This window comes from Herpailurus yagouaroundi, unplaced genomic scaffold (assembly GCF_014898765.1).
Source record: "Herpailurus yagouaroundi ecotype Mexico unplaced genomic scaffold, PumYag 166, whole genome shotgun sequence".
NCBI lineage: Eukaryota > Metazoa > Chordata > Mammalia > Carnivora > Felidae > Herpailurus > Herpailurus yagouaroundi.
Window position 1 is genome coordinate 2,983,395 of NW_024412407.1, and position 26,558 is coordinate 3,009,952.

General features: G+C 52.3%; 2 protein-coding genes and 1 long non-coding RNA gene across 6 annotated transcripts; 2 read left to right on the top strand and 1 right to left on the bottom strand.

Annotated features, from left to right (window-relative positions):
* Positions 1-951: 951 nt before the first annotated feature.
* LOC121038538 (keratin, type II microfibrillar, component 7C-like) lies at positions 952-6,116 on the bottom strand. 4 transcript variants are annotated; one of them, XM_040488052.1, is made up of 5 exons: positions 5,992-6,116; positions 4,716-4,841; positions 2,955-3,175; positions 1,964-1,995; positions 952-1,098 (listed from the first exon to the last, which is right to left on the bottom strand). In XM_040488052.1, the coding sequence occupies exons 1-5, from the start codon at positions 5,992-5,994 to the stop codon at positions 1,094-1,096; spliced, it is 387 nt and encodes a 128-aa protein (XP_040343986.1). In that variant the 5' UTR covers positions 5,995-6,116; the 3' UTR covers positions 952-1,093. The 4 variants fall into 4 exon arrangements, with proteins under 4 accessions (XP_040343986.1, XP_040343983.1, XP_040343982.1 ...); XM_040488049.1 differs by having other exon boundaries at positions 952-1,445; positions 4,737-4,841; positions 5,992-6,115; XM_040488048.1 differs by having other exon boundaries at positions 952-1,445; positions 5,992-6,115.
* A 68-nt stretch (positions 6,117-6,184) lies between these two features.
* LOC121038542 (uncharacterized) lies at positions 6,185-12,900 on the top strand. The gene is made up of 3 exons (XR_005794390.1): positions 6,185-6,497; positions 9,843-10,016; positions 12,692-12,900. It is a non-coding gene; the product is annotated as an uncharacterized LOC121038542 (long non-coding RNA).
* A 5,401-nt stretch (positions 12,901-18,301) lies between these two features.
* Positions 18,302-25,542, top strand: LOC121038528 (keratin, type II cuticular Hb1-like). Its single transcript, XM_040488034.1, has 9 exons — positions 18,302-18,871; positions 21,297-21,505; positions 22,139-22,199; positions 23,163-23,258; positions 23,509-23,673; positions 23,939-24,064; positions 24,318-24,538; positions 24,689-24,720; positions 25,227-25,542. Exons 1-9 carry the CDS (start codon positions 18,317-18,319, stop codon positions 25,400-25,402), a joined length of 1,641 nt encoding a protein of 546 aa, XP_040343968.1. The 5' UTR covers positions 18,302-18,316; the 3' UTR covers positions 25,403-25,542.
* Positions 25,543-26,558: the final 1,016 nt, after the last annotated feature.

Genomic DNA, 26,558 nt, shown 5'->3' on the forward strand with positions numbered 1-26,558 from the left:
AATGACGCACCTTAACCCCACCCAGGGACATAGAAAGCAGGAACCATTGTTCCCCGCATGTGTTGATGATGTAACCCTTTGTGCAATAGAAAAGACTGTGAGTTCACCGAGTGGAAGCTTCTCTCGGGCCTGTGTGGCAAAGAGAGAGCCCAGAGATCCAGCCTTTCTCTGGCCACCCACCACCCCCCGCAAACTGGCCTATCTTCTGCCCCTCAAAGTCCAGTTGCCTTGTAAAAACCCACAGCAAACACCACCACAGACCTGGAAATAGAGGCAGAGCCAGAAGCTCCATCTGCTTCCAAAGACGTGCTCTCCCAGCCCACCATCGGGTCATTTGTTAAACTAGAACCCAGGCCTGGGCCACCCAGCTGTGTTCATATCCCCCCACCAGAATCTTCGAGGGCCGTCTTCCCCGGAGCCTGTCCTCAAGTGCCCCTGCCAGGCCGGCAGAGGGTGATTTGCCCTCGTCCCCACCTCCTCCATTCTCTTTGGGGCTGGTTTGGACCTGCCTCCCCATCAGAACGTCCAGAGCCAGAGTGCCTGGCTCACTCAATACTGCACCTGACCCTCAGAAGCCATTCGGTAAGTGTCTGTAGGGCGAGTGACTGGATGAATGAAGGCAGCGCTCAGCAACCAGACGTGGTGAAATGCGAGCCCCAGGCTGGGGAATAAGCAGGTCTGAGGCGGAATGAACCCCTTCTTTCACTTTCCCCAAGGGTCCTCTGTCAACCCACCACCACCACCAACCTCAGGATCCTGGTTCAGTGACATCACCCATAAACTGAAGTCATGTGGACCCACACTCCGCAAGGGGAGGGCTGCTTCCTGGTAGTGTTCGCTCCTTTTCTCCCCTACCCCCAAATCCAGCCAGCTGCCCTACCCCCAAATCCAGCCAGCTTCGTCTTGGCTCTGTACCTAGCTTGAGGAATCCAGGCACAAACAGCCCAGGGGCTCAGTCCACTGAAGAACTTTTATTGCAAAGGAGGAGTCCTAGGAAAATAAGAGTGAAGGGGTGGGGGCAGGTCAGAGGGACAGGGTGCTGGGTCCAGGTAAGCCACACGGCCTCCTCAGTGGCTCAGCATCCGGGCTATCTTCACCCTGGAAACCGGGCAGTCACCGTCCGGTAAACTAGATTCCAAGACTTTGCGCTCCGGGGTGGGGGCAGGCAAGAGGGAAAGATGAGGTGACGGCTAGCTCCGTGGGAGGGGGCGTCTGAGACAGAGGGTCAAGTCCTTGGGGCAGAAGCTAGGGTTCTTTTTCTCCAGAGCATGGCAGGAAGGTTCAACATCTGCGGGCACCGCTGCAGCCAAAGCCCCCGAAGCATCCGGGGGAGCCGCAGAGCGCGCAGCCGCCGCCAGGGGCGCTCGTGTCCAGGGCGCCGGAGCCCGCTCGGGGAGGCAGCAGGTTGGCCAGGCCAGAGGCTGAGCCCAGCCCGCTGCCCAGGGCTGAGCAAAGCGCGGCTGTCAGAGGAGAAGCCGTCTTCTCCCGCTCCGCCCCCAGAAGACAGACATACAGACTCCTCTCCCAGAGAGTAGCCTCAAAGACCCTCCTCCTCTCCAGGAGTCAGAGGTGCAAACTCCCCAAAGACCAAGGGGTCTTGGTGCAGACCCCTTCCTCCAAGAAACAGACTCCAGAAGGCCCCCCTCCCTGAACTCGGACACTCAGGTTCTCCCCACGTGAGAATCAAACAGTCTCTTCCACAAGGACAGACCCACAAGAACACCCTCCCACACCCCAGGGCAAACCAACAGAACCTGACACCCAAAGAACAGACCACAAGACCTCCCCCTTCAACACACACAAAGAATCACCCCCGAGAGAATAAACAGCCCCCCACAAAAGGGAGACACACAGAGGAAGCAGATCCCAAATCCCAAATCCCTTCCCAAGAGAATGCACACAAAGGGGTGTGGGGGATAAGATTGAACTCCTCTAACCCAAGCTATGTCTATTATTTACTTACTGAAGCTTCCTGCCCCAAATCCCAGACCAAGCCTGCGGAGAGAAGGAGGAAGCAGGTGAGTGAACATTCCTCCTGGGTATAATAATCCCCATTCTCCAAAACAAAACTTTCCTGGCCCTGCCCGGACGGGCAGAGAGATGTACATGCCCCTGGTTCTCTCAGATCCCCACAGCCTTTTGCATCAGACTCCTCTGGAGCTTAAACTCGATCTTTCCTCCTTAAATTCAGATAGTCCGATTTTATCGATGACCTCTTGGAGGAGGGAGAAGGCTAACGACGCTTTGTTTGGCCTAAACTTAGCCTAAAAGGGGAGACCATGAAGGGAACATTTTAAAGGACACTATAGAGGAGATAGCTCAATCATCTGAAGACTATTGGTCAAGCCACACCCAGTCGCTTTCTACCTGTGTGTCCTTGAGGTGGTCCTTTACCCTGAGACTCAGTTTCCCCATCTGTAAAACGGGGATGACAGCACCTCCCTCCCAGGGGTTTTGTGGGGTTGAAAGATAATAAATGCTGCATGCCTGTTGCATGGCGGGTTCCCTGTCCCTCCCCTCAGCCTGGGGTACCCAGCTGGAGCTAGCAGCCCTTGGGTCTCTACTGCAGTCTGAGGTTAAAAGCCAGGCCCTGCCTGTTCCCATAAACCCTGCCTTCGGGGCAAGAAGGGCAGAACTGAGAAGGCACTCCAAACTGGACACACTATTGCCCCCTGGCTAGGCCTTGGTCCTTGCAGCTGCCTCACTGGACAGACTGGCCCCTGCTCTCTGCCCTTGGGGGTGTGTGACCATGTGTCGGCCCATCCCAGATGCCCATCCCTAAAGGGCCTTAAGCTGGTGGGGAGAAATTGGCTCCAGGAGAACAAGGCCCTGGACCCCCAGGTCTTCTCTCCCCACCACCCCCCCTCCCCAGCTGGTGAGGACCCAGATGGTGACCTCCCTGGGCCCCTGCACTCCTTGCCGTGGCCACACCCAAAGCACCGCCCAGCCCCCACCTGCTCTCCTCGTCCTCCAGCAGCTTGCGGTAGGTGGCGATCTCGAAGTCCAGGCCCAGCTTCACGATCATGAGCTCCTGGTACTCTCGCAGCTGCCGGGCCATGTCCTGCTTGGCTCGCTGCAGGGCGGCCTCCAGCCAGGCCAGCTTGCCCTGGGCACTATCTGAGGCACTCTCCTCCTGCAGAACTAGTGGCTCCCTGGCTCTGTCTAGTTCACAGGGCTGGGGGCGAAGGGAAGAGCACGGACAGGACATCCTTGGCCCCCACCCCCTCCCCCATCAAAGATCCAGACCCTTCTTGGAAGCCAAAGGGCCAATGAGGGATTAGAGATCACTGTATGGAATGGGCCTTCCTGTTCCAAAAAATGTGTCTGTGTCTGCCCAGCTCCCAGTGTGGAGATTTGGGACCAGCCATCCGAGATGGCTGAGACAGAGCCTTTCACGTCTAATACGGTAACTCTTCTCAAAGGAGCTAGGATCCAGGAAGCATCAAATGCTCCTGAGCACATAATGCTAGGTTTATTATTTCATCAGGGAAACTAACAGGAAGGATATCCTTTCCTCACCAGAAACCAGCCTCCGTAGTCTCTGCAGAAATAGAACAATAATAAACGCTGGCCTTGATGAGCTTTGCTGGCTGCTTAGGGAACTGGGGGTGGGGGATTGGGGGACTGTGATCAGAACAGCAGAGGCCGGTGGCAGACTGAACCGTGACAGGCCCATCCATTCACTGTGCCACCCCCTTGAACCGGAACAGCTTGTCCCTCCTCACCGTCATCAGTTCCTGAAGAAGGGAGGGCCCCTCAGAGCCTCAGACACTTGTATCCACAGAAAGCAGGGGGAAACAGGAAACAGAACCCCTTCCCTCTGCAGGTAAAGTATGAGCCCAGGGGGCTTGACAGGGCAGCTGGGAGGAGAGAGGGGAGACTGAGAGGCAGAGAAGTCGGAAGAAAGAAAACATCCACGTGGGAACCTCTCTTTCCTAAGCCTAGCTGCAAACCCGAATGCCTCCAGAGGCCTGGCTGGAGGCATCCCAAGGTGAAGGCCAAATGTCAACCCTCTAGCAATAGGATCCAGTTCCAGAAAGAAATCCGCACATTGTCAGTCTCCCACAATCACCAGGACCTCTTTCACGGTTTCAGCCTCTCACACCTCTAATTTAGAGACGCGGGTGTTGGTACCCTTTGCCTTCCACAAGGATAATAACAGCACCAGCCAAGATGATGACAAAATGGCAAGAGCCCTCTGCCTCTGCATCAAAGGACGCAGCTCAGGGTGGTGGGGTCGATGCACACAAAAGGAGCACAGCCTTGTGTGAAGGCGACAGAGAAGACAGAAGCCTCCCGTCCCTAGCAGAATGTTGCCAACTCCGTGCATTATTTAAAGAGAACCCAGAAAACCGGATTTCTACGGAACGTCTTGCGATTCCCAAAGAAGGGCTCAAGTTTAATGCTATGTAGGACAAACAAAGCATGCAGATACAAAATCTCACGTGCGCATGAAAACTGATAGGCAAACAAGCGTACAGATTTATACGTATTTTACCTACGGGTCAGTTACGTGCCCACATGAACTACTACAGAGTCCCAGGCAAAGGCAGCGTGATGTACACGTGTAAAGCCACACTTCCGTTTGTTCGGACACTCACAAAGAGAAACTCTACCCATGTACTCCAGAGGAGGGGGACGACTAGTCGAGCTGTCATAGATAATGGACACCCTCCCACCGTTCATCACTCCGGTGCGCCACCCCCACCCCTCACCTGACTCTTAGCACTGTTCACCTCCGCAGTCAGCCGCTGGATGGCCTGGTTAAGCCTGTTCAGCTCCTCCTTGCTGTGTCGCAGGCCCTGCGTGTGTTTCTGCATGGTCGCCTGTACCTCCTCGCACTATGGGGCGGAGGCAGCACAGGACAGGGGAGGGTCAGGGCGAGGAGGACAGCCAACAAGGGCACTCAACCGAAGCCCGCAAGACAGCTCCAGGACCAACCCCTCCACCTTCCCTCATGAGCAGGTCATCTGACTACTCTGGGCCTCTGTTTCTCTGTCTGGAAAATGGGGATGATCGTCTTTCCTATTGCCGAGGGTTGACGGGCACACTGGCGGATGCTCTATCGGGTCTAGAGATGCCAAAGGTAATGTCGAAGGGATGGCACAAAGAACAACGCAGGCCGATAATCTGTCGAGTCATTGGACTGAGATCACATAGGGTTTATCCCAGGCAACAGGGGTAAGTTAGACTCCAGCAAATCAGTTATGGTCATTCACATAGGATCGTGGCAATTAATACAAACACCATTTTTAAAGATCCAGCAGTGATTCCTAATTTAAAAGTACTTTCGAAAATCTCTGAATATAAAGAAACTTCTTTAACTTGATGAATGCTACTAATCAGCGACAGGGATCCAGATTCCAGCTCCTTCGCTAAACCCAAGGCCACTATGGGGAGAGCTATCTAGAAGGGACAAAATCAGGGGGCCTTTTCCCTTTCCTGCTCCTGTCCTCACATACCAGCCCATAAACCGCCTGGGCTCGGTAACTGACGCACAGGGCCTTATTCTCTTCAAGGTCTTCTATCTCCACCGTCTCACCTGGGCTCAAGACCACCGTGAAGTAGGCCAGGTGGGTGTTACTGTCCCCCTTATCCTTCCTTGGGCAAGCTGAAGCTCATTACATCTACTGTCCGAGGAAGTAGGGACCCAGTGGGACATGAGTGACCCTGCCAGTCGAGCTGAGCTAGACTGCATCTTAAGTGCATGTTCTTTGCTCTACACCCTGAGGAACATTAAAGTCACACACACTCTTCACCCCAGCCAACAGGAACTGTTCACGCCAAACCCAGTGCAAATTGCTTTCCAGGGCAGAGCGGGTATGGGAAATGGATATGAACAGACTCCCACAGGCCACCCTTTCCGGGTCCCCTTCCCAAAAGCTGTAGACACAGCAGACAAGCTTGTGCCCGGCTAGGTCCAACAGATCCGGGCAGAGTCCAAGACCCCCTCATCCCATGTGACCCAAGTGCCACATAGACAAGTCTCACCATGATGAAAAGAGCTGTCGTCTCTCCAAGCCTCCGGAGCGCACCTCAGCCCAGCTCCAGCCCAGGGAGCTCCCAGAATCCTCGCCTCTGGGGACAAAGCTGCTCCTTCCCAGGGGGCTTTGTGACCTCACCTTGCAGAGTTCTGACAGGGGCCGGAAGGGGCTGTTCTGTCAGCCCAGGTGGGAGAGTGGAGGGCCCTGGCCTGGAATGGGCCTTGAAGGAAAGAGGAGGAGAGGGAAGGAAGGATCCTTCAGGTGGGGGAAATGTGCAGAGCCAAGGAGTTTGGGCTTATGGGGTGAGAAATGGGGAGCCACAGAAGGTGCTTGAGCAGACCACCACCCTGGTGTGCGATGCAGTTTAGGAAGGCCCGTCTGGAAGCAGAGGGAAGGCAGACAGGAGGGAAAGAGACTGGGTCTGGGGTTCCAGTGCCAAGACTAGGTAGGCATCTGGGACAGGATCGAGCCTCTAAACTGCAGGAGGAACCAGGGACCAGACAGCACACGCTGGTCAGCATTTTCTTTCTGTTTTATAAACTTCTCATACGTGCAAAAGAATGTGTGCATATAACCTACATTTAATGATTTAAATGGCAACAGTAATAAAAACAGATCCTTGTGTACCTTCCATCAGTACCTTCGAAGCCCCACGTGGGACCCTTCCTGATCATAGCATCTTTGGTCCCTGACCCTATCCCATCTCCAAGGTAACCACTCTCCTGGGGTTTGTAGTGAGCGTTCCTTTGCTTTTCTTTAGCCTCCGGTGTGCATGAGTCCCTCCGCATTTGTTCAGTTTTGCCTAACATTAAGCTTTACAAAAATAGGATTACGTGGTTTTTATGACTTGCTTTTTTCCCTCCCCGACATTCTGTATGTGAGCTTTTGATGCGTACAGCTTGGTTCGTTTGTCACTGCTGCGTAGTATCCCAGTGTGTGATTCTCTCTCCAGTCCCCTGCGGGTATACATCTGTGCACCTTTGTTTTTGTGCTAACAAACAATGCCGGTGTGAACCTGTAGGTACGTTTCCGCTGTCGTACTTTGGCAGGAGGATGTTTGGGCTACTGACAGTCAAACTCTTGTTTAACCACAGCTCAAAATAAGAAACGGATTTTATATCGTGAATCCGTACCTACCTCCATGCTCACGCACCTAAAGGGAAATAAGTTTCGTGAAGAATTGCTCGCTCCCACTACGCGCGGTGCGTTCTGACTCTTGAACCACTCACCTGCACACGTTCTTTCACTTTGTATGGCTTTATGTTTTATCTTTAGGTTTTCAACAGGACCTTATGTTGAGACTTCACTTCTTATAAATAGGGTGTTGATTTTATTATGTATTTAATATAATGAAAATGAAATACCCATGAAGCCACTTATAGGCACAAGAACCAAACGTCCCTAATAATTTACACATGCCTACACACTGCCTCCCCAGCCTGTTTTTGCTTCTTGATCTGGGGGGGGGGGGGGGGGCCTTCCTTGAATTTCTCATCATTCCCTTGTTTTCTTTTCTTCTAGTTTGATTACATGTATGCACGTACCTGTAAACATTATTATTATTATTATTTAGTTTTTCTTGTTTGGTTGGGTTTGGGGTTTTGGGTTTTTTCAGTATATCACTTACAAAAGGACTTGCTTTTTTTTTTTTTTTTCCTAATATTGTAGAACTAAGGGTCCTTCACTAAGATTCATAGTATTCTATTACGTGAATACACGACACTTTATATAACTCTATTATTGTTTTGTTCTGTTTTCTCTTACAAAGTTGGTGCTACGAACATTTTTCTAAGTGTCCCCGATGGCTGTGTGTGAGGATTTTTCTGTGATACACATCTAGGACTGGTATTTCTGAATCAAATAGTGAATATTACAACACAAAAGTTATTTGCCAAAGTCATATAATAAAGACTTATACTTTGATCAGCAATACATAAAAGATTCGTATCTTCTCTGACGCATCTGATTTTCAATAATGAAACGATATAATCAGTCTTATTTTTGATCTTACTTTGCATTTTCGTGATTCCTATTGAGGCTGAGTATCTCTTTAAGTGTTTATTACCTGTATGGATTTCCTTTTGCCCATTTTTTTGTTGTTGGGTTGTTTGCTTTATTCTTACTAGATGCTAAGTGTTTTTTATATTTCTATATAAATTTATACTTCTAGATATTATACTTTGTCACTTATGTGTATCACAAATATCACCTTCAAATTTATGGCTTGTCTTTTCACTTTGTGAATATTTTGATAAATAAAAGTTCTTAATTTTAGTGTCTAATTTACCCATCTCTTCTTTCAGATTAAGCATTCATCATGCCTTGCGTAAAAATCCTTATTTATACCAACGTCAGAAAGAGAGGGACGCCTGGGTGGCTCAGTCATTTGAGCATCCAACTCTTGATTTCGGCTCAGGTCATGATCCCAGGGTCGTGGGATCAAGCTCTGCATCAGGCCCTACACTCAAGCACGGAGCCTGCTTGGGATTCTCTCTCTTTCTCCCTCCACCCCTCTCCCCTGCTAGAGCTTGCCCACACACACTCTCTGTCTCTCTAAATAAATAAAAAAAAGAAAGACATTCACTAATGTTTTCTTCTAAAGATTTTAAAGTTTTGCATCTGACATTTATAATTATAGTTTGCTTGGAATTGATTTTGTGTATAATAGAAGGCAAGAATCCAGTTTCACTTTTTTTCCACGTGGATAACCAATGCCATAGTCCCTTCTTTACTACTGATCTGCAATATCACTACTGTGGCATATCAAAGATACAGATCTAGCTATATATATAACTTTATATATTACATATAACTTTAGTTATATATTTATATATAGTTACTATATTTGTATAATATTTACATACAAGAATAGACAAACTGATCAATGAAACAAACTAGAGAACCCCTAAATTGACATATATTATGTACATTACACATAACACATATATATGTTGTTAATATATTCATGCTTTATATAAAGTATATTGTATTACATATTATAATAAAAATATTATGCATAAAACACATCTAATGTGTATATAATATATATGTATAATATATATGTCATTATATATATTGTTACTATATATATATATAAAATATACGTCAATTTAGGGGCTCTCTAGTTTGTTTCATTGGTCAATTTGTCTCTTCTTAAGTGGATATTACACTGAATTAATAGCTTTATAACTACCTCTGAAAGGGCAAATACCCATTCAAATGCTCTTTTTTATCCCATGTATTCTTTTTTTTTTTTAATTTTTATTTATTTTTGAGAGAGAGAGAGAGAGACACAGCATGAGTGGAGGAGGGGCAGAGAGAGAGGGGGAGACACAGAATCTGAAGCAGGCTCCAGGCTCCGAGCTGTCAGCATAGAGCCCAATACGGGGCTCAAACCCACAAACAATGAGATCGTGACCTGAGCCAAAGTCCGAGGCTCAACCAACTGAGCCACCTACACTCCCCCCACCCCCCGCCGTGTATTCTTATATAGCGCCTTGACTATTCTTGATTGTTACTCTTCACCATAAATTTTAGAATCAACTTGTTAAGACTTATGTAAACCCTTATTTGGAATTTGATCATAGTTGCATTGACTCTGTATATCAGTTTAAGGAGAATTAATATCGTTATGATAATAAAACTTCCCATCTATGAATCTGACATAGCTCTTCATTTAGTTAGAGCTGCTTTGTTATCTTGCATTTCACATAATGTTTATATTTCTGTAGGTATAGGTTTCTCCCATATGTATTTGACTGGGTTTTTAAGTCATTATTTTATTAATTTTATTAAGATAAAATATACCTACAATAAAATGCACACATATGAAGCATGCAGTTCAACAGGTTTTGGCAGATGCATCAGATGCGTGCCCCACCTAACCACCACTGAATGAAGATACGGAACATTTGCATCATCTCAGAAAGTTCCCTCATGCTCCTCTGCAGTCCAACTCCCAGACCAGCACTGACCTAATTTCTGTAGATTAGTATTGCCACTTTTGGAATTTCATATGAATAGAAGCATTCGGTATGTGCTCTTTTGTGTCTGATTTTTTCACTCAGCATGGTTTTTTAAATCTTTTCAAATGTATTTATTTATTTTGAGCAAGAGAGCAATGTCGGGGGGGGGGGGGTGCAGAGAGAGAGGGGAAAGAGAGAATCCCAAGCAGGCTCTGCACTGTCAGTGCAGTGCAGAGCCTGATGCGGGGCTCGAACGTGCGGGGCAAGATCATGACCTGAGCTGAAATCAAGAGTCAGACGCTTAACCAACTGTGCCCCCCAGGGGCCCCTTCACTCAGCATGTTTTTAAGGCTCATCCATGTCATTTTATGAATCAGCAGTTCATTCCTTTGTGTTGTTAGGTGATATTCGGTTGTACAATTATATCTCAGTTTGTCCATCCACCTGTTGAAAACATTTGGGCTGTTTCCAGTTGGGGGCTTTAATAAATAAAGGTCATATGAAAGTCATGTACCAGTCTCTATTTCAACCTGCTTTTCATTTCTTTTGAAAAAAATATCCAAAAGTGCACTTGCGTTGTCATTTGGTAGCGTATGTTCAGCTTGATAAGAAATTGCCAAACTGTTTTCCAAGGTGACTAGACCATTTTACGCTCCATGAAAGCTCCAGCCGCCCCCCCCCCCACTTGGAATCATCAGTCTCTTGAATGTTAGCCTTCCAGTGGGTGTTGAGTTTTTCCCAGAGTAGGTTTCCCTGATGACTAATAATGATCAGCAAGTTCCCATGTGTTTCTTGGCCCTTAATACATCTTCTTTTGTAAAGGGCCGATTGAAGTCTTTCACCCATTTTAACTGAATTGTTTGTCTTCTTGTTATTGAAGGATTAGTTCTTTCCAGGAACAATTAATGTAATTATATATGATTGGATTTGAGTCAGCCATCTTGTTCTTTGTTTCTCATTTGTCTCACGTGGGGTTTTTGTTGTTGTTGTTCCTCTGTTGTTCCTTTCTGCTTTCTTTGGAGTTCATCAAATAACTTTTAAATATTTGATATCATTTATCCTGTCGAAATCTTTTGGTTTACTTTATCATAATAAATGTTTGTTTTAGTGATTGTTCTAGAGCTAATGCTATACATGCTCCCTTAGTTATCAAAGTCTATTTGGAGTTAATACTGTGTTGCTCCCCACTTGGCAACCGACAAGTGCACACACGACAAACAGTGCAATTCGGTGACCCGCCTCCCCATCGTCTGTGTCACTTGCCAGATCTTTTACTTCTACAGACGTTACAAGCAATATCACTATTTTTGCTTTAAGCAGCCAGTATTCTTGGGCACCACAAGCATTCTTGGCTCTGTAAACTGATGTTTTTCACCAAATATGGGAGGGTACTCCTTCAAACACTTTTCCACATCACTCTCACTCTTCTCCTTCTGGAACCCCAAGCGTACATATGCTAGATGATTCTAGGTCTCTGAGGCGCTGTTACTTTTTCTTCAATATTTTCTCACTGTTGTTTGGATTAGAAAACTTCTTCTCCTGTCTTCAAGACACCAACCCTACCCTCTGACATCGTCAGTCTTTGGCCAAGCCCCTTCGTTGAATTTTTCACGTCCATTCCCACACTTTTAGATCCAAGAATTTCTCGTTTTGTTCTTCTTGACAATTTTCCATACCGTCTTGCTAGCTCAATGATGCATTAAAATGTAGTTTTAAGTATATTTTCCACAATTTTAGGTGACTCATGGCAGAAGGATGTTTCAGAGTTCCTAGTCTGACATTTTGCAAGAAAAGAAGGTCCTGGTCGCATTTTTCAACGGAAAAAAATAGGCAGGATTCTGTGACTCGTTGGGTGGGGAAAATAGGTATGAAAGAGTTTTAAGCTGGAGATATTAGGAGGAGCTGGCAGAAAGAGGGAAAACTGATGGAGGGGCATCAGTTCAGGGGGAACTGACAAACTGATTTTAAGGCATTTTGAATTCCAAATATCAGGGCAATATTCAAGTGAAGATGCCCTGTGGGAAACTGGAAACCTTAGAGATGAATTCATTTATCCTCTTGACATGGCTGAGTGTCTGCTACGCGCCAACACTGGGCCAAAAGCTTCCTGGCACTGAAGCACTCCCTCAGGGAGCCCAGAACCATCAGAACACCCCTCCTCAATGTCCCCAGCCTTGACACTCAATCAAATAAATAGCTGGCCTGGCCTTGGCAGCCCCCACCACATTGAATGCCTTCCCCCCACCCGGAGATCCCACCCACCCTTCCTAGGACTGAAATAATGGACAGAAAGATCGAAAGCATGACAGGAACTATGTGACTTTATCTTAAGCACCAACAGCAAGGAGGGAAGGAAGATTCAGGAAAGGAAGGGAAGAGCAAGAGTTCAGGGAAGGGCAAGGTTAAGGGGTGGGGGCTGAGAGACGGTCCCCTTCATGGGTCAGACAGCCCAGAATCGTCCAACAGAATATATCCCTGTGCCTCTCCTCCCGATACCCTTTCTCAGCCTCAGGGAGGCGGGAGACAAGGAGGGAGAGTCCCACACAACAAGAAATGAGAAGTGGACAGCAGGGAAGATGGGCCAGGGTGAGATCAAGGGTTTACACCCCACCACCAGGGCCAGGCTGGAGAGAGAGCCAGCTGGGAACCTCGGGAGGACGAGAGCGCCAGAGGCTCGGTGTTTCATCAAACCCTGCCAGCTTCACACTTCTTAACCTGCTGCCACAAACTTCCATCCTACAGGATCTGATGCCACAGAAATGGGTGACTGAGACATTCCCCCAGCTACAACTCCGCCTGAGAGCGGCTGACACCTGCACAGGGACGATAACAAGTCAGAACCTTCGGCAGCGTGGGGACCAGAACTCCCGCCCTACCAGCCAAGAGCACCCAGATGGCTGAGATGGTTCTTGCTTATTCACATCTCCAAGGATAAAGCCTACCTGAGCCTCCCTGTGGCCTGTCCCAGCCTTTACTGGAAGGGAGTCCATCTGGTGGTTTAATCTCAATCCCTTCTTAATCTAGTCTTCCGTCACTGACTTCAGGAAGACCTCCCTGGGGACAACCAAGCTGATGAAACACCTGTTTTGGTCCAGAAAAGTATTTGACATCTTGAACGTGGACACATGCGCTTGGACAAGGAGAAAATGCGAGCCTCCCAACAATGGGAAAGTAAGACTTCCACTCCGATGGGTATGGCATGAGGAGTTATCCCCCTCGTGACCCAAGGTCAGTGTTAGGACTGGGCACTAGCTCCCGACAGTGGTCCCAGAAGTAACGTGGTCACCAGCTCTGAACCCAGTCACCAAAGGAATCATTCAAGTTTTCCCAGGTCAGAAAAGAAGATCTGGGGTGCAGACCCCCCCAAAGGCTCAGCGTCTCCCCAACCCGGTTCCAAAAGAACATAAGGGTCAGGCTCTCCCAGACTCCTCTGGGAAGTGGGACCCGCCAAATGCAGCAGGACACAGAGATCCCTCCACCTGCCCAGGAGTCCAGCTCCAGGCTGCCTCCCCACCCACACTGACGGGCTACACGATCACGAACAATCCAGTCTCCCCGAATCTTTCTATTTGCCCTTTCAGTGTGAGGCCTCCTTTTACCCTGCCTTCTAACCAACAGTGTTCTGGAACCAGTTCACAGAGCCTGTTTGACACATTTCTAGCCGACCCTAAATGCAGTCACAGCCAGCCATGCCGGAAGATTTTACACCACCGAAACTGGCAAACCCTGTAAATGGGACTTTTGTTTCCTTCCGAGAGCTGGTTGTTAAACATTTACCCGCAAGCAATTGCCCCTAACTAAATTATACAAGAGGCGTATTGGAAATGAGGCAGTAGACCTCAGCTAAAAGTATTCTCCTTGGCCTCCCCTCAGGGCAGGGAGGGTCCCTCCAGCTTGGTGTTCTGGGGGCCAGGAGAGAACAAAGTGGGTTATGGTCCTGGGTGTCTCGGTCTATTTCCTGCATGTACCAGTCTCTCCCCTCCCCCAGCTGGGAACACCCCAAGAACAGGCCTCTCCCTTTCATTAACAGAGTCCCCCTGAGGGACCACAACCAGGGACATCTGTCATGCAAACGAGCTGGATCCTGAATGGTGAGATCCATTTGGGGCACTCACTGCCCCAAATGTGGTGGGGGGCGGGAAGTGGGGGGCAGATGACCCACACCTGAAACTTGGCATTTCAACCTCATTAGTCCGCCTCTGGATCACGCGGTCTGCGCAGTAATCTCCTCCATGGCAGGGTCTCCCCACGCCACATCACCATGACTTTCATCTCCCCATATTAAAGAGAAGCAGAGATTCTCCCGAGGCTCAGGACGGGGTGTCCCAGCAATTCAGACACCACAAATGGTTGGAGGTTGTACAGGGCTCAGCCTGCGCAACCATACATGTTAGTCCTGCCCAGCCACTAAAACCTCAGAGCTGTGTGCCCTTCTGTTACCATCTCTAGGGATCAGAATCCCCAGACAAAAGAGGCTTTGTTAATATATGCCTGGCATCCTTCCCACTGCCATGTCTAGGAGGCAGGTGTCCTATGCCCCTCACCTTGCTGCAGCACCAGGACTCAGCCCCAGCCCGGCTGTGTCTAGCAATGTCATCAGAGTTAGCCTAGATCTCAGTCACAGTGCAGCCCATGTTCAGGTCCCGGCTGTTATCCAGTTTGGTGATGACTGAGGTGTCTGAGACGCGGGCTTCGGTGACTCTCACTTCCTGTGGGGCCGACAGCCATTCATATCACCTGTACCATCGAGAGCCAGGTAGAACAGAGCTCACATTCCCCCTTCACACACACACACACACACACACACACACACACACAGAGCCACCATTTCAAAGACTTCATGCCTGCAGACCCCTCTGTCCGCTTCCTCTGTTCAAAGTCTGGCCTGGGACAGAGTGAAGATGGATGACTAATGTCCTCCCTGCCAGTGCTCACCTCCCCCCCCCCCTACGGTGTTCTGGAAGCTGATCTCCTCCACCAGGCCATCAGCATCGGCCTCCTGGTCTCCCTTGCGCACGTAGGCACAATTAAGCTCCTGGAAACAACGCACAGGCAGTGGCTAGTTGTTGCAGAGCTTTTCCAGGGGACTCTACCTCCCCCAGGCCAACCCTGGGAAATTTCCAATCCCATTTTCAACCCTACAGAGCCAGTCATGGGCATAGATCCAGAAGTCAAGGGTTGGGGAACTAAGCTCTCCCTCTCACTCTAGCAAAACGTAGTATGTGACTTTGGGGAATTCTTTTATCTCGCTGGGCCTCTCTGTAAAGGAAGATCCAGAGAATCTCTGCCCTGTGGGTCTCCCAGGGTATAAGGAAGAAAATGCCTTTCCATGGGGAGAAATAAAATATGAGCTTATTAACTGACAGATGGAGTACTGGATGCCCCTGAGGGCTGCTGCACGCAAACCCACTCACCGGCTTGATTCTGACAAGCTCATTCTCCGCAGTGGTCCCCAAAATGACCTCCTCTTCCTACCTCCACAGGGAAAGGGGTTTGGATCAAGAGAAATTATCAGAGATTTGGCTAGTAGTGGAAGGAAGCAGAGAGGACCCCAACATGACCTATCACCTCCCTGCCCCCAGGATGTCTGAAATGTCCCTTTGACCCACATCTCTGATAGTACTTAACTTAAATGAGCATTACTCATTCTAAAGAGCTTGGTTTTGTTATTACTCGAATAGAATAAACTGACTGCCCAAGCTTCGATCCAGGACGGTGGGTGGAATTAGCGACACGCACCAATGCGTGTGAACGGTGGAGAAGAGGTGACGTCATTTCTTTGCACCCCTAGTAGCTAGCATAGTTTTGGAATAGAGTTAAGCGCTCAGAACAGGTCCACAGGGTGGATGGACGAGTAGGGATAGGGCCCCTATCTTATGTTCATAAGGCAATGGGGAGAGGCTCTTAGCTGATATTTCAGCTTCTCTCCCCTCCCTGTGTCTGCCTGTCACTGCCTCTAATGCTGATAAAAGCACAAAGTGGGTTCACGAAGGAAGAAGTTTCCAAGGCCAGACCTTCCCCCCCCACCGACTCGATTCTTGGAGCCCCAGCACCTCCTGCACGTGGTTAGGGCAGGGGACAGCTGTGATGCAGCAGGGTCACAGGCCAAGGTGCAGGTGAAGGTGTAGCCAGAACTGTCTCTTCAAGTGATCAGGCGGGAGCTGGATTTGAGGACCTCATTAGGGGAGCTAAAGCAAGATGATCCACAGGTTATGGTGAGCTAGGCTAGAAGAGTTAAGGCCAGAGGGAGAGGAGAAGGATTCTGACCCCTCCTTCACTGCCCCTCCCTTTTATAAACGCGGCCCGGCCACGTGGAGTGGCTATTTTGTCACCTGATCAGGCTTGGGAGACTTTGCAGCCATTTCTCCTCTTTCCCGGGGTCATGATATCAAGCTCCACACTGGGCTCCGCGCTGAGCATGGAAGCGGCTAAAAATTCTATCACCCCCTCTGCCCCTCCACTTTCTCCCCCCTCCCCCGCCGTCTCCCTCCCTCTCTCAAAATAAATAAGGGGCACCTGGGGGGCTCAGTCAGTCAAGGTCCAACTTCAGCTCAGGTCCCGATCTCCTGGTTCGTGGGTTCGAGCCCCTCATCGGGCTCTGTGCTGACAGCTCAGAGCCTGGAGCCCGCTTCCGATTCTGTGGTCTCCCTCTGTCTCTCTGCCCCTCCCCCGCTCTCACTCTGTCTCTCTCTTTCTCTCTCTCTAAAATAAATAAGCATTGAAAAAAAACTTTTTTAATAAATAAATTAAATAAATCCTCCATGCTTCAGGGTAACTCCGTTTCTTCTTGTGAGGGAGACACCAAGGGAAGATGTGTCCAATACTACCATTCCCTGGAGAAAATTGGAGTAGAACTACCTGTACCGAAGCCGTCAGTAACACTACTGGCAACCCTAGCTAAAGCTGGGAGTGGAAGCATAAGACACTGGAGTGGGACCCCCACCCCCACCCCACCCCACCCCCCACCCGGAGGACAGCTCTAAGGTTAGGCAGAAGCCCTGCAAAGTCAAGGCTAGACCAAAGGGATTCAGACCCACAAGAGTGTTGGGAAAGACAGCAGAGGGGGCAGAGGGGCACTCTCTAAAAATGGGTTGCCAGACAGCCCAACACCAGTCAGAGCTGGCCAGGAACACCTCTTGGGTGCCGGGATTTAATTACCCTTTGCATAATAACAACTTATATTTAAAAGCAAAGGAAGCTAAGGATGATTTGCATGCTTTTCTTTAATGCTGCCTGCTGAGTTCACATTCTAGTTTCCCCTGCCCATAATTGGACGTATAATTAACTTCCATTATAATGGGCTATGGCTCTCTAGAATTGGTGGCCATGACCAAGCCCCAGTTGAGGGGAAGGCTTTGGATTGGGCCCATTTTTCTAAGAGCCCAAAGCCTAGAAGCCTGGGCTCCCTCCTAGGAGAAGAACTCAACCCTCACTGAGCCCCCAAAGACTCAGACCTCCGAGGGGCTGGCATGGAGGAGGGCTGGAAGCCTCCTTTCAGATTCTGAATCCCCTCCTCCATAGAGCTTTCGGCGCTTGACCTTAAGCCACTGGACCACTCTGAGCTCACCTTCCCAATCAGGTAAATGGGCACAATAATACTGACCTTGGAAGGATGCCCGAGGGTAAAGATAAGAAAATGCATCATAAAGCCCTCACACACTGGAGGCACTCCTTTAATGCAATTGCCTGAACCGACCCCCAGGAGAGTGGAGAGGGGTACAGGAAGCAATGTGGGGGACTAGGGAGTGGGGGCCCCACACTTACTAGGAAAGGAGCCAGGAGCTGAGTTCTGAGCAACAGAGAAGGGAAAGTTTTTGCCCAAAGGGACATAGGATGAATGGCAAAATAACAATGGTAGAATAAACAGAACAAGCAAATAAACAAACGTTTATGGAGCTCTTATTAAGTGCTAGGTAGGGCCCTAAACGCTTTCCCGTCCATTACCTCCTTAGGTCCTCCCAAGAGCTTGCAGATGGGTACTATTTATTACTCCTAACTCGCACAAGAGGAAACTGAGGCTCCGAAAGGTTATTCACTTGTCCAAAGTCATGACAAGAATCTGTAAGACCGGCTTCAGAGACCCCTCCTCTTGGACGCACACACTCGCTCCCCCACTCCGTGGTGCACACGAGACCAAGGCTAAGCCGGCCCCCGCAGGGCGGTGGCGCCCGGCTGGGACCCCAGCCGCGCGGGGTGTGCCCAGCTGACCAGCCCCGGAATGGAGCCGGTGACGATCCAGCGCCTCCGGGGCCCAGTCCCGGCCGAGGGGCGCAGAGGGGGGCGCCCCGAGGCCGCGGCGCACGGCCCGCAAAGGTGACCAGGCGTTTCCCGGCCCCATAAAGCTCGGGCGGGAGGTGAAGCCGTTTTATGGAGGCGGCCGGCGGCCCGGCCCGCTTTGATTCCCGCCTGGACGAGGCGCGCGGGCCAACCTCCAAGCTCGTAAACGCGTTGGCCGCGCGCTCCCGCCGGCCCGGTGGGCCGCGATATAAGGCGCAGCGCGGGCCCCGGGCTCCAGCCACCCGCCGCCACCGCCGCACCATGTCCTGCCTCTCCAACGGCCTCGCCGCCCCCTGCGGGGTCCGCGCCTTCAGCTGCGCCTCGGCCTGCGGGCCCCGGCCCGGCCGCTGCTGCATCACCGCCGCCCCCTACCGCGGCGTCTCCTGCTACCGCGGCCTCACCGGCGGCTTCGGAAGCCACAGCGTCTGCGGCGGCTTCCGCGCGGGCTCCTGCGGCCGCACCTTCGGCTACCGCTCCGGCGGCGTGTGCGGCCCCAGCCCGCCCTGCATCACCAGCGTGTCGGTCAACGAGAGCCTCCTCACGCCCCTCAACCTAGAGATCGACCCCAATGCGCAGTGCGTGAAGCACGAGGAGAAGGAGCAGATCAAGTGTCTCAACAGCAGGTTCGCAGCCTTCATCGACAAGGTGAGTGTCCTTGATCACACCGTTCCTGAACCCCATCCATGCTCAAACTCAGGCCGGGCGCGGAGGGTGGAGTCAGAAGCAGGAGGGATGTGACCCAGGTGAGTTCCCAATCTGATAGAGGAGATGAACAAACGTCCCGGGCACAGGCAGACACAGAGAAATGAGTATAGAGCAGCAGCCCTTCATCTGATAACACCATTATTATATACAATCCCTATCCAGACAGGCAGAGTCTCCACAGACAAGGGGGGATGTCCTTGATCACACTCTTCCTGAGCTTGGAAGTCCTGGGAGAACCTTGGAATTCCCAGGCCAGTCTCTGGAAATGGGGAATGGGGGGGGGGGGGGCTGGTGATATTTTATGTGATCATATTAGGTGGTGCATTAAAGCACTAAATAACATCGAAACATCTGATGGGAAAATTCATCTTTTCTCATGTGTGTTTCAGTCCTTAAGATTAAATCTCATTAGGCGCTAACATGTCTTCAGTATCCCTCGAATACTTACTGTTCCCTTACCCTTTTTCTTTAATTTTTAATGTTTATTTATTTTTGAGAGAGAGAGAGACAGAGTATGAGTGGGGGAGAGGCAGAGAGAGAGGGAGACACAGCATCCGAAGCAGCTCCAGGCTCTGAGCCGTCAGCACACAGCCCGACGCGGGGCTCGAACTCACAGACTGTGAGATCATGACCTGAGCTGAAGTCGGACGCCCAACCGACCGAGCCACCCAGGCGCCCCTCTCTTACGTGTAATAAAGAGAGCAAGCCTCAGGTTCAGGGTTGTCTGGGACCACGGTTTCAGCTAGAATTTAATGTTTTATGATGTGCTTTTATGTATGCCTACTGATTTTGGATTTACGATACGGTGGTAATATCCAGTTACCCCTGAAGCCCCACTGGAGTGTAAATGCTAAGCAAATCCACTTAGAGATAAATCATGAGTCACACGGTACGAGGGGATGGCAAATCCCGAAGTCGGCCTGTGAAGGCTTCACATTTGAGAAATCACTGCCACCAGCCCAGCCCTTTGAACGTACACAGAAGACAAGAGACACAGGGACATAAGGCAGGGGGGCCTGCCCAAGGCCCACGGGGAGTGGGTGGCAGCCCAGGACTCCAAACCTAGGCTCTCTCCGGCTCTCCAGGCGCCTGGGGCCTAGAGGATCCAACCCATGGAGGCCGCTACCGCACTCCCCTTCCAGTGGGAGCCGGCCCACCACAGCAAGCACTGCCAACATCCACACCCGGGAAAGGCAGCAGGGGAGTGGAACACGGAAAATGCCCTGGCCCGCCAACAGGCAGCCTGGGCTCCACCTCCAGTTTCTCCCCCACCCCCCCCACCCCGATCTGCCGGGCGACACTGGGCAGCGGCTCCCCGTCTTGGCCCCAGAGCTGTCCACACCAGAGCTATGTGTGGTGCAGGGTGTGACCTTGAAAGGAAAGACGGGGGCCAAGGCAGCCATCAGCCTCCCTACCGCAGCTGGTGCCCTGTCAGCTAAGACCCCCTGAAGTGAGCCCATATAACATCAGCAGTTTCCACTCCCCTTTTCTGGAAGTTCCAAGTAGGGAAATTCCCAGCTGCCCTGGTTAAGTTGGGTGGGAGGACACCAGGGCTAAAAAGCGAGGTAATGTCTCAACTGCAGCTCAAATGTACGAGCTATGGAACCCTGGAGGCCGGGGGGCCTCGCCTTGTTTGCTGACCGCCTCTCCTGCACAGTGTGTCGCCGCCATCACAGGTCTTCAGTGCGAATGACCTCCAGGAAAGGCTTGCGTGCTTCCCTTCCCCGCAAGTCTTCACCCTCCCCATTTGCCGGAATCTCCCCCCATTCACACCATCTGCCTGGCCTCCAGGGACCCAAAAGCGTCCAACACAGGAATTCAGGCCGCCTAAGACCACACACATCCCCCTTCCTCCAGCCGCAACCATCCTGCTGGCCGTCCGAGAGCCAGCCCTCTCTAACCTCCCCAGTCGGGTAGCCCTTCCCACCTTGACCATCCTTTCAGACACATGCTGAGCATTGAGGACACAGACGGATGAACCCTGGTCCCTGCCCCGCGTGGAGCTCCTCATGAAAGGCTTTCATCTTGCGCTGCATTCCTTTCCTCCAGGAAGCCTTCCTTGATTATCAGTACCCGCCCCCTCCCCCGCCTCGCCGTAACCCCAGCGCAACCCCAGTGCCCCTCAGTTTCTCACTCACCCCATCCAAGCCCACCCTAACAGACCCTCGCTCAAGCCTGAACAAGCAATCGTGAAACAAGAATGCTCCCGGTGCCTCCTCGGGCCAGGAGGGCCCAGAGAGGCCATGCTGTCCGTCCCTTACCGCCGCACACTTCCCGTTAGTTCTGTGTTGACTCTACCTGCTCTCCGAGGAGGGCTGGGGAGACTGGCTTCCCCCACTGACTTTTCCCCCCACTTGCTCACCAGGTGCGCTTCCTGGAGCAGCAGAACAAGCTTCTGGAGACCAAGTGGCAGTTCTACCAGAACCGCAAGTGCTGCGAGAGCAACCTGGAGCCCCTGTTCGAGGGCTACCTCGAGACGCTGAGGCGGGAGGCCGAGTGCGTGGAGGCCGACAGCGGGAGGCTGGCCTCGGAGCTCAACCACGTGCAGGAGGTGCTGGAGGGCTACAAGAAGAAGTGAGTGCGGCCCGAGGATAGTCTCAAGAAACGAAAAGGGCTGAAGTCAGAGCAGGATAGATTTGGGCTACAGCACCAGAGGAACTTTCCAGGAGGAAGAAGACAGTGACCGGGAGCCTGATGAGGGAGACTTTTCTTTTCTGGGTTGGGAGTTTAAACCCCGGAGAGACTGGGAGGGGCTCCAGCTGCCTCATCAGCGTGGGTTTATTTCCTTAATTCAGCAAACGTTTATTGACATCTACTCGATGCTGCAGGTGCTGTGTTAGGCCCTGAGCGGGGAGGCAAGGGGGGGGGGGACCAGAACTAGTGTGGGGTTCCTGCCCCCACCCCCGCCGGGAGTTACAGCCCAGAAACAGAGAGAAAGCCTACAAAACTGCGCGCGCGCGCCCACTTCAGGAATGAGAGTCCCTAAAACAGGAAGAGCATTGGGTGACCGAGTGGATTGAGAGCCCCAAAGAATGGGATGGACAGATCCCTTCTAGTCCAACACTCTGTGATTCTGTGACTACCTCCAAAAGATCCAGATCCTGGAATATGTTTGCCTGGGCCTCATTCTCTCTTTTTTTTTCCCCCCTCTTCAAAGCCCAGACTATTAAAGTTCTGGCCACTGAAACTTGTGCCCTTTGTCTCCAGGTATGAAGAGGAGGTGGCACTAAGGGCCACCGCCGAGAATGAATTTGTGGCCCTGAAGAAGGCGAGTGACCCCAGAATACTTGTCCCACAACTCAGAAAGCAGGGCAGAGGCAGGAGGGAGCACTCAGGAATTCAGAGAGGCTGAGCGACTCCCCCAGAATCGCCTAGCGCTACCCCTCCCCTATTTCCTTCCCCCGCCCCAGCACCCCAGCACTCCCCGGGTGGCCCCGGGCATTGGAGTACATACACTGCCTGCTTCAAGCAGGGCACCCTATTCCTCCATCGGAGGTAACCCCCATCTGGCCGATGGCTTCCCGCGTCTTTCTGCCCTGTGCCTGCCAGACAGCAGGCATTCCTAAATACTGTGGATGAAAGAGCACACCAATGCTAGGGGATGGCCACATCCTGAGGCCGCCAACAGCTGTGAAGTGCTGGCGTGAACGCTGTATCGTCCCTCACCTCTTAGGCTTGATTCGCCACAAATGCCATCATGTGGACTCCCACCAGGTCCTTGCAACCACCTCCACAGGAGGAAGGCGAGGGTTGCTGTGAGGAAAGTGAGGCACAGAGGTCAAGGGTCTTACCCTGAGTTGCCCTGGCTTGGAAGAGGCAGAATTGATCCCTAAGACCTCTTCTTCTGACCACAGATCTAGATTTCTTTCCATGAGGTGTCAGGGCAGAAAGGGCTGGGGCATCATTAGAGCCGACCCATTTTGCTGCAGAGCCTAAGTTTCAGTGATAATGCAAGGTGTGGATTCTGGAGTTTTCTTTCGGGTAGGTAGTGGAGAAAGTGCCTGGAAACCTCATAATCCCACTCCCTTCCCCAAACCTGCTTCTGAGCCCTCTGACGGTAGAAAGGACTTCACCAAGGCCATGATACGAGGCACTAGGATGAGCAGCTAAGGAAGGTCTCCGGGGAGTTTGTCCAGCCTGATGGGGTGCCCTCCTGGGAGTGGGGGGCAGCGGGGGGGAAGCCCTGTGTTGCCTTTCCAGTAAGACTCCTTTGACACCCTCTCCCCTTTAGGACGTGGACTGTGCCTACCTCCGCAAGTCAGACCTAGAGGCCAACGCGGAGGCCCTGACTGAGGAGATCAACTTCCTGCGGCGCCTGTATGAGGAGGTGAGGGGCCGTGGTCCAGATGGAAAAGAAGCAGCCAGCCTAGAAGAGGGGGCTGGGGCCTGGGACTGGCCAGGGATCCCTGGGCAGTTGGGGGAGGGGGGTGGGCCAGGGATTTGGGCTGGGGCAAGGGGGCTGCAGTCCATGAGCCTGTAGTGGGAGCTGGGGTAGAGACCAGGTAAGGGCTGAGATGGCTGGGTCCACACTGTGGTGGGTGAGGCTGGGGTGTAAACACGTTCCCCACCATCTGCAGGAGATCCGTGTTCTCCACGCCCACATCTCAGACACCTCGGTCATCGTCAAGATGGACAACAGCCGGGACCTGAACATGGACTGCATTGTGGCCGAGATCAAGGCTCAGTACGACGACATCGCCAGCCGCAGCCGGGCGGAGGCCGAGTCCTGGTACCGCAGCAAGGTGAGGGGCACAGGACACCTGTCTCTTAGACATGACAGCACGGGGGAAGCCCGGTATACACTGAACAAGGCCTCTTCTGTATGGGGTTTCTGATCCCTAAGGATGGTGACAGAAGGGCAGAGAGCTCTTAGGTTATAGTTGTTGGGCAGGGCTGCCATGTATAGTCGCACAGGCTGAGCACTGTACAACCTCCCAACCATCTGTGGTGTCTGAATGGGTGCGAACCTCCATCCTGAGCCTCAGGAGCACCTCTGCTTCCCCCCAGTGCGAGGAGATGAAGGCCACGGTGATCCGGCACGGGGAGACCCTGCGCCGCACCAAGGAGGAGATCAACGAGTTGAACCGCATGATCCAGAGGCTGACCGCCGAGGTCGAGAATGCCAAGTGTCAGGTACGGGTCGCCTGGGGCCTCCCCAGGGCCACACAGGCAGCGTGTGCCCCGACTGGCTCTCACCATTCATGATCCAGCCCAGTTGCAGGACTCATGTCCCTGATTGTGGTCCCTCAGGGGGACTCCGTTAATGAAGGGGAGAGGCCTGTTCTTGGGGTGTCCCCAGCTGCGGGAGGGGAGAGACTGGACACATGAGGGAAATGGACCGAGACACCCAGGACCATAACCCACTTTGTTCTCTCCTGGGCCCCAGAACACCAAGCTGGAGACCGCGGTGACCCAGGCTGAGCAGCAGGGCGAGGCGGCCCTGAGCGACGCCCGCTGCAAGCTGGCCGAGCTGGAGGCCGCCCTGCAGAAGGCCAAGCAGGACATGGCCTGCCTGGTCAAGGAGTACCAGGAGGTGATGAACTCCAAGCTGGGCCTGGACATCGAGATCGCCACCTACAGGCGGCTGCTGGAGGGCGAGGAGCAGAGGTGAGAGCCACACCCGTGGGGAGAATATGTCTTCAGTCTCCCCCACACTATGCTTTGAGCCAGGAACATGTTTGCATATCATTTGCATCTGATTTGCATCCAGATTATGTGGGGGTCAGAACTAATTTTTGTCTCTGCTCTCCCCACAAGGTTGTGTGAAGGCGTTGGTGCTATAAATGTCTGTAAGTAACCTATGCTGTGGGTTCTGAACTGAGGGCTTGGGGTTCCTCTGGGCAAACTTTTTCTTCAAGGGCCAGATATTAAGGCTTGTGAGCCATCCAGACTCTGTCTCAACTCCTGGACTCTGTCACTGCAATGTGAAAGCGGCTACAGCCATAAGCAATACCTAAGGAGTACATATGGCTTGCTTCCGATAAAACTTTATTTACAAATATAGGAGGCCAACACAGGCCATAGTTTGAAACCCTGAAAGGAAGGAGGGAGTGTGGCAGTGAATGATTATGAGTTAAAAAGCTATTTCTGCCCACAGGGAGGGCCTGGGAGCACGGTTTATCAAGGACACTTGCGGCCTGAGTGCAGGAAAGAGTGCCCAGGAGTGAAGGTGTTGGGGGGAAGGGGGGAAGAGAGGAATAGAAATGAAGGGGGAGGCGCTCTGAGCAAGAGCCAGTAGGCAGGGACCGCCAGCCACGACCTCGCACGGGGACTAAGCCTTGCTCTCCTCCCGCAGGCGTCAGCAGCTCCCGGGGCGGGGTCGTCTGCGGGGACCTCTGCGTGTCCGGCTCGCGGCCAGTGACCGGCAGCGCGTGCAGCGCCCCCTGCAGCGGGAACCTGGCGGTGAGCACCGGAATGTGCGCGCCCTGCGGCCAGAAGTGCAGCGGCAGCTCCTTGGTGCGGTTCGCGTAGCGCCTCCCGCCCTGTAAATACTCGGCTCGGCTCTCGGAGTCCGCAACCCCTGCCTCCAGCGGCGGGTCCGGGAGCAGCCGTAGCCCTGGGGCTTGAAGCAGAAGGGCTTGGAGAACCTGCGGGCCTGACCCGTCCACACTGCAGCCTTATCTTCGTGCAACTTCTCCGCCTTCTCCCCCTCCTTCGCTCTTGCTCTTGGGAAGGGGGGCGGATTCCTTCCGGAGAGGGCCGGCCTCCCTGCCCAGCTGGCCCCCAGGAGTTTAAATGCCTGCCTTCCAAGCAGCCTTGGGCAGGGAGCCAATCCTGACCTGCTCGGGCTGCTCTGGGAGCTGGCCTGGCCCAAAAACCTGTGGCTTCTAAGGCACAGATTGGCCCCAGGTCCCCTGGGCTGTGGACGTGCCTCTATTCCACTGGGCCTCCCCTGCCTTCCAAACCCTGGCGGTGACTGAGGCCTCGGCTTCACGAGGACATCTCTTGGCGGCCGCCTGGGCTCCCTCCCCCTCGTGCTTAGTGTCCACGTTGCCAATAAAGCTCATGGATCATACATAATGCGCTCAGAAAAGCTCCCGTCTGTGCCGGCACATGGGGACGTCCAGCCCAGTTTGGGCCCCTCAGAGGCTGACAGAGAAGCTGTTCACAGCCAAAGGGGAAAGAGGGCTATCTCGGAGGCACCCTGCCCGAGTGCCACATTCACACTTCCTGAAGGCTGCAGGGGGCTGGCTGGCAGTCCCAAATACCCAGACAGCGTGAGAAAGAGCTGGAAGCAGAGGGAGAGAAAGGCAACCAGGAGGAGACTTAGCCAGGAGGGGCAGGGCCTGGCTCTCCTGACACCTGTAGGGGGGCACCTTATCACTCACAGCTGGCGGGACACTGACGGCTCACTTCCCCCACTCCCCATTCCACCCCCACCTCAATATATGAAAATTCCTGACCGTAGGATCGAATATAGACTCCTCCTCCCCCAGAAACCAACACCCTCTTGATAGCCCCCCCTATATACACCGCCATCACCCCCCCCCAAGGTGTCCTAGACACAAGAGACCTTCCCACTACCCCCTCCCCACCATCCATCATATGTGCTGTTGCAGGAACAGATATCCCCATAGACCCTAAAAACACCCCCACACGCGTACAGACACACAGACCCCCCGACCCC

Excerpts from the sequence above, each read along its gene's own strand:
- LOC121038528 (XM_040488034.1), top strand. The coding sequence starts at position 18,317 with ATGGAGGCGGCCGGCGGCCCGGCCCGCTTTGATTCCCGCCTGGACGAG. Across the intron at positions 18,872-21,296 it reads TCGCAGCCTTCATCGACAAG|GTGCGCTTCCTGGAGCAGCA; the intron begins GTGAGTGTCCTT and ends CTTGCTCACCAG. Across the intron at positions 23,674-23,938 it reads AGTCCTGGTACCGCAGCAAG|TGCGAGGAGATGAAGGCCAC; the intron begins GTGAGGGGCACA and ends GCTTCCCCCCAG.
- LOC121038538 (XM_040488048.1), bottom strand. Across the intron at positions 3,176-4,715 it reads TGAACAGTGCTAAGAGTCAG|CCCTGTGAACTAGACAGAGC; the intron begins GTGAGGGGTGGG and ends CTTCGCCCCCAG. Across the intron at positions 1,446-1,963 it reads ATTTGGGGCAGGAAGCTTCA|CCCTGGGCAGCGGGCTGGGC; the intron begins GTAAGTAAATAA and ends CGCTTTGCTCAG.